General features: G+C 43.1%; 1 protein-coding gene across 1 annotated transcript in view; it reads right to left on the bottom strand.

The window, feature by feature from the left end:
- Positions 1-6,855, bottom strand: part of ANKRD52 (ankyrin repeat domain 52) — an 88,442-nt gene that overhangs the window by 15,433 nt on the left and 66,154 nt on the right. Inside the window, exons 26-27 of the mRNA XM_083351793.1 lie at positions 5,792-5,874; positions 2,710-2,801 (exon numbers count right to left, since the gene is read on the bottom strand). Coding sequence (XP_083207919.1) covers positions 2,710-2,801; positions 5,792-5,874 — 175 coding nt within the window. The remainder of the gene's footprint in view (positions 1-2,709; positions 2,802-5,791; positions 5,875-6,855) is intronic.

Below are 6,855 nucleotides of genomic sequence, written 5' to 3'. Positions count from 1 at the left end.
GCAGATTATAAATCAAAGGACCAGATTGGACTATTTGTTCAGAATTCCTTGCATTAAATATCAGATTTATATTTTCAACAAAAGGAAGTGTTTTAAGATGACACTTTTTCTATTTCATTTTTAAAAAAAGCATCTTGCTTAAAATTCAGGAAACAGAAGACAGCCAAGAGGCACAGGTGGTCCTCAACGTATGACCCTTCACTTATCAATGGTTTGAATTAACAATGGCGTCAGAAAAGGTATACTATACCTTGTAAAGCACATCATTCCATTGCTAAATCTCTCTCTCTCTCTCTCTCTCTCTCTCTCTCTCTCTCTCTCTCTCTCACACACACACACACACACACACACACACTCACACACTCTCTCTCTCTCTCTCACACACACACACACACACACACACACAGTGGTCACATGATTGCAATCTGGATGTTTGGCAATCTATTCACTTATGATGGGTTGCCAAACACCCTGCAATCGTGTGATCACAATTTGCAATCTTTTCTGCTGGCTTCCCAATGGGAAGTCAGCAGGGAAGGCTGGAAGCTGCTGCCTCTTGCTGACAAGACTCCCTCTTGTCTCTGGGGATCGTCTGAAAGAGCTTCCTACTGAAATCCAACCAGACTCAGAGCTGAAACTCTTCAGGAGGGAGCTCTTTCAGTCAGTACCCAGGGATGAGAGGGAACTAAAATCCAAGCAGGACTTTCAGCTCCTTAGTGGAAAGGCAGCGTGGTAATATAAGGAACGTGGGGTGCTTCAGGGGGGATGTGGAAGGCCCAGCACAGATCTCACACACAAGTGTCTCTTCACCTATGGGCTGAAAATCCTGCTTGGGTTTTGGCAGGTAGGATTTTCAGCTTTTAAGAGGACAGACCCTCCTGCACAACCTATGCCAGGCCTCCCAGTGTCTCCCACCCACCCCATGAGGCACTTCATACTCCCCAACTGGGACTCCATCCTCTTAATGAATGAGACTGCTCAACAAGTTCAACTGGACTACCAGATTGCAGTCGCTGAGCAAAGCAGTCATGTGACATCTCACTTAATGACCCCTTTGCTCAATAACCAAAATTCTGGTCCCAATTGTGGTCATAAATTGAGGACTACCTGCTCTGAGAGCCAGAACCACCATAAATCTGATTCATCCCCTTTTCAAACAATCTAAGTGGAGCCTCCACAACACTAACCCATGGCAACAAATACCACAGTTTAACCAAGTGCTGTTTATGTCATTTTTAACTTCTCAGAAATCTTCTTGTCCTTAACACCAGTCTCTGAGTTTCAGTATCGTAGGGTATGTAAGAAAACCCTGTCTATTTCCACATTTTTATAATATGCAGGTCCTTTTTATAAAGCCACCTGGCTTCATATTGACTCTGGGAGACATACAATACTAAAAATTAGATAAGAACAACAACCACTGAAAAAATAACAAGTGTACAACCATATTTCCTCAAAATTAAGCCCTAGCTTGATTTTTAATGTGTCTACCTAATATAAGCCCTACCCCAAAAATAATCCCTAGTTAAGACCTCACCCACTCTGTCCCACCATCTGGCGCACACATAAAAATCAAGCTAGGACGGAGTGTGTGGAGCTGCCCCACGCACTCCACACTCCCTTACCTTAGGACCACCACAGCCAGGCCTCCCACGTCACTACACCTGTTGCACCACCGCCTAACTTCTATGGCTGCTTGTGGCCACTCGTGGCAGGATACTGCATGGCATTTTGTGCCATTGCTGCCACTGGCGCACACCATGGCACAACACACATGACCTCCTGCTGCGAACGGCGGCACCAGCGCAATGTGCCATGTGGCATCCTGCCACAAACACCAGCACTAGTGCAATGCATCATGTGGCCTCCTGCCATGAATGGCAGCACCTGCGCAGTGCACCACATGGCCTGCCACGAGCAGCGACAGACGTTGGGCAGCAGCACAACAGGTGGCATGGGTGGCCTGACTGCGGCAGTCCTGAGGTAAGCGGGTAAGACATCCCCCGAAAATAAGACCTAGTGCCTCTTTTGGAGGCAAAAAAAATATAAGACCGGGTCTTATTTTGGGGAAAATATGGTAGCATGAGCAGAATAATACTGTTATACAAACATTCCACTGTGTGGCCCACCATGCACTTTAATCAAAGGACTGAAGCACAAACCAGGTTTTCTAACTCTATAATATTATTTCTGTGGTATGTGAATCCTTGTAAAGAGTTCACGATGTTGTATTCTGTCTTGAGAGACCAAGAATCACTTTACAACAAACCTTTACAATTGGAGCTCCCATAATTCCTCTGGCTGTGCAGACTGGAATTTCTGGGATAGTTACAACACATCTGGAGAGTGCCAGATTGGAAAGTTGCTCAGACAAACTAAGATAGGTATTGCAGGAGTTCACCAGAATGAGTCTGAGGGAAGGGTGTGTGTGTCAAATGCATTATCACTCTCGAGTCCCTTCATGCCCACAAGAGATCAAGTCCAGCCCACCCTGAATTCCAATTTCTCTTATCTACCGCCAATTTGCTTTGTTAGTAGTTCAGATTCTTGTAGAGAGCTTTAGTGTACAATAAACCTATGCATTCATTTGAACTGCCTGCACTCTTAATTTCCTGCTTTGACAGGTATCTTTACTGCATCAAACTTTGTTGTCCCCCCCAAGGGACAAGGAACTCTTGCCTTGAGCTTCCAGATGTGAATGATGCATACCTTCTTCATCCACAGCAAGCACAGTGGCACCTCTGCTCAGCAGAGCCTGGACAACAGAGGCCAGTCCGTTTCGAGCTGCAATATGGAGTGGCCTATTGCAGTGGGAAGAGAAAGGATAGTTATTATGCTGTTGGCCAAATTCAAGAGGAGGACTCTTGCACCCCAAGCCCACCTCACTGCTCTCCTCTCTGCAAAGAGGAACATTTAATATTTACTCAGATTCGTAAATTCTACTGCTATTGCACTAACAGGACCTTCTCCATAGCTGGCTTTCGCATACCCTCAAAAATATATATACCATGCAGCAACCAGAAAATTTGGCACTGGAAGGATTTGTGAAGGGGAAAAAATGGTTCAGAAAAACAAAGTGTATTTGGGGGCTCAATGTATAGTTGTCCTCAGCCTGCTCTACAGGTATGGAGCTTCACTGCAACTCTTGTCAGCCTAAGGATTGATGTGTTAGCCACCCAGAGTTGGTTAAGATGGATGGCCCTACAAACCTTTTTAAGTAACTAAATATAGAAACAAATAAATAAGTTTCTAACTTCCTCCCCCCCCCCCCCGTTGATTGTGAGGGTGAGGGTGGTGTGAGAATGTGAACGAATGGGATGCATGGCTTGGGGCAGGGGTGTCAAACTCAATTTCATTGAGGGCCGCATCAGCATTGCAGTTGCCCTCAGGGGGGCGGGTAGGCGTGGCTAGGGTGGGCGTGGCCTACTGGGTGGGCGTGGCTAGAGTGCGTATGGCCTACTGGGTGGGCATGGCCAGCTCTACACCGTTCGCGTCAAGGGTGCCTATGGGGGCCTGGGCAGGAGTGGGACAGATCTGAGGGTCTCTGGCAGAAGGAGGGTCTCTGGGCCAGGGCCAAGGCTGTGGGGGCCGTTCCCTCACTGTTTCCAGGATGGCTTCGTGGGCCACATGGAACCACTTTGCGGGCCGAATCCAGCCCCCGGGCCTTGTGTTTGACATGTCTGGCTTGGGGGAACGACTTTCTGTTCTTGGAAGACATGGGGAAGACAACGAGGTTCTGAAGGATTGCAAGAATGGGAAGCACAGCTTGAAGAATGGGGTGAGCCAGCGAAGGCCAGCGGGGTGGGGCTTGAGCTGGCATTTCTCAGTAGCAGCAGCAGGGCTGGGGCTGAAGGAAGAGGCCTGGGGACAGTAGCAACTGGCTGAGACTGCTGAAAGCCCCAGGCCTCTACTTCACTCCCAGCCATGCTGCTGCTGAGTGCCACTGTCCATGGCGACCAAAAGAGCATAGTGACACACAATGCTCTTTGGGTGGTTTGTGGGTACTCCCCTCCATCTTTTAACTTGTTTTTTTTTAACTCTGTCCTTCTTTTGTTCTTCGCTGTTTTTTTTCTTTTATATTTTTTCTGTTATATTTTTTTAAATATCTCTTTTATAGTTTATGAATTGTATGTGTAAACTGCCCAGACTCATTTGGAGAGTGAGATGGGCAATGACTAAATTTGATGAATAAATAAAATATCTTGGGGAGGGGAGACAAAAATGCTCTGCAGTTTTAAGTGTGGGTGGGCTGCCAAATATCTACATTTTGATTATGCAATTGTATTTGTGTGTGTGTGTGTACGCGCATGCTGCAATGGCTGACTTTGGACACAGGTCATAAGTTCACTTTTTCAGCACCAGGGTAATTTCAAATAGTTTCTGAATGAAGATTGCAAGTCAAAGATTACCTATATGCTGGAGGACCACATGCATTCTGCAGTTGTGGGTCCAAAATTCCTACTATAGATAGTACGATTAGCATTTAATCATAAGGTTAGCAACCTTTTGTCCTTTCTCCAGATCTTCTCTGTTAATGCAGAGACACGAAGTTGACAAAAGTGGAAATAATTTACCCTGTGCCTCCGTTCTCATTAAGTAGGCCTCTGTGGCATAATCCAACTCTAGAGTCTCATCTGGAAGTATTTCCCTTCACCATCCTGCATTAAGCAGCCAAGACTCTGCACTGACTAAGTCTATTAAACACAATTTTCAGTATGACTGATTACCTCAAAGATGAAAGAAACTTTTCCAAAATATTGGAAGACATGTAAAGCTTTGAAAGATGGTTTAGATTCCTGCTTATTCATATGATTAGTTTTTGGAAGCTTAAACACTTAAGAGAAAGAGATTTGCGATAGGCTGAGGAACTAGGACAATTATAATATGTAGCAATAATCCTAAAAAGTGCCCCCAAAATATAATCTTGGCTATCAACTGAAAAGAAAGAAAAAACTACTGCCTGCCAGAGTAAATAATAGTGGGTTACTCATTCAAAATTAAAATCATCATCATCATCATTATTATTATTATTATTATTATTATTATTATTATTATTATTATTATTATTATTATTATTATTATTATTTTATTTGTATACCGCCCTTCTCCCGAAGGACTCAGGGCGGTGAACAGGGCAAACATATAAAAATACAAAGATACAAAAGTTAAAAAAGAATTAAACACAATGCCCAAGCTAAAACAATAAATAGATATATTAAAAACAACAATAAAATCCCAACCCATCCCCCATCAGGCCAGGCCGGCTTGTTTTAACAAGTGAGTCTTCAGATCGCGTCGGAAGGAGCGAAGGTCGGGCGCCATCCGGAGCTCGACCGGCAACCGATTCCATAAATCCGGGGCGCCCACAGAGAAGGACCTCCCCCTGGGGGCCACCAGACGACATTCTTATACAAAGCCAAGTTTTGGTAGGAAATACTGAAAACACATTTAATGTTTCCATAATTAAATAGAAGTTTTCTTCCTTTTTTGCTTCATTTTCAGTAGAATTCAATGGTATCTCATAGGACATAGGGGTTTCTAAATGCACATCTGGTGTTTTTTTTTGGGGGGGGGGAGACTCTGACCTGTGAAATCAACTTCTAATAAGTTAAGATCTTTAAGCTACACGTGGTCAATATGCCATCCCAAATGCAAAGAGAGATATGCTTCCCACATTAGAATCAGCTAACATCTTGCTGAAACCTTTTCCTGATTTATTTTTAGTAATATTTGACAAGAAACAGTGTAGGAAAGAAATTTGCTAGTTTCCATAGGCCGTGTGAGTACTTACATCTGTAGAGCACTGTTTGTTGCATTGATAAGGCCAAGGTCTTGGGTTTCCCCCAGAATCAACAAGGCACACTTTTCATGACCCTGGAAAGAAAAGATAAAAAGAAGTCCTAAATTGCACTCAGCACTGTAGTTTAATTCTGATAAGGAATAGACATGGGGTTTTTTTTTATCATGCCCTTTTCATGCAAGTGTATGTGCTTTGACACAATGGGCTTCAATAAAGTAAGCCTGTACATAAAGGACAGAATTAACATGGAACAGAAACAGGAATAGGTAAGCCCCAGTAGAAAAATTCTAAACTTTAAGCAATGGTTTGGGGAGAGGGGATTAAAGTGTGACAAAGGAACTGGAAAATATTGTATGCTGATAGAAATTATCTGAAATTATGCTGCACTGCCTCCTTGTGGGAGAAAATGAAGACTACATTTGCTCTATTATAAGTGTGAGTTCACCAGTAAAACAGGAAAAAAGACAAGGGCTATTATTAAAGGCATTATCAACAGTACTGTGCATATATCACCAAAAGGGTTTTCTCAAGGATTTCGAATTCATTGGGCAGATTTCTGGCCTTCAGTTATCATTCTATTACAATCATCAAAATCATTCCCATGTAACTTTTCTGAAAGACTCGAAACCTTATATGATTTTTTTGCTGAAAGAAGAAAAAAATGATAGAATGATTAATGGGTTTGAAGATTTAAAAAAACATGAATTAAATGGGGTGATGAGACTAATATCTAAGAGGGAGGGGCATTATAAGATTGTAATTATATACTGAAAAGGTCAGAAGTCATAATTTTAGGTAGTTTCATGTTTTTCCCCTTTCACTCATACTTTCATGTAGTCATCCCATTCGTTCATATAGTTACTCATATATTCATTCATTCTGGAGAAATGAGCTGATAGCCATAGCAAAGAATGAAGAGCCAGTGAGCAGATCAGCTCTTCGAACTTCTCTGCATGAAGAAGATATGAGATCACCCAAAAGTACTTCAGACAGTTGCTCCTTGCAAGGAGACTACAGTCTCCAACGGGTTTTAAGCACTGGGAAACAAGAGAACA

Source organism: Vipera ursinii (assembly GCF_947247035.1).
Source record: "Vipera ursinii genome assembly, chromosome: 2".
Classification (NCBI taxonomy): domain Eukaryota; kingdom Metazoa; phylum Chordata; class Lepidosauria; order Squamata; family Viperidae; genus Vipera; species Vipera ursinii.
Note: the sequence above shows the minus strand (reverse complement) of the source record. Positions and strands in the feature narration are given on the sequence as shown.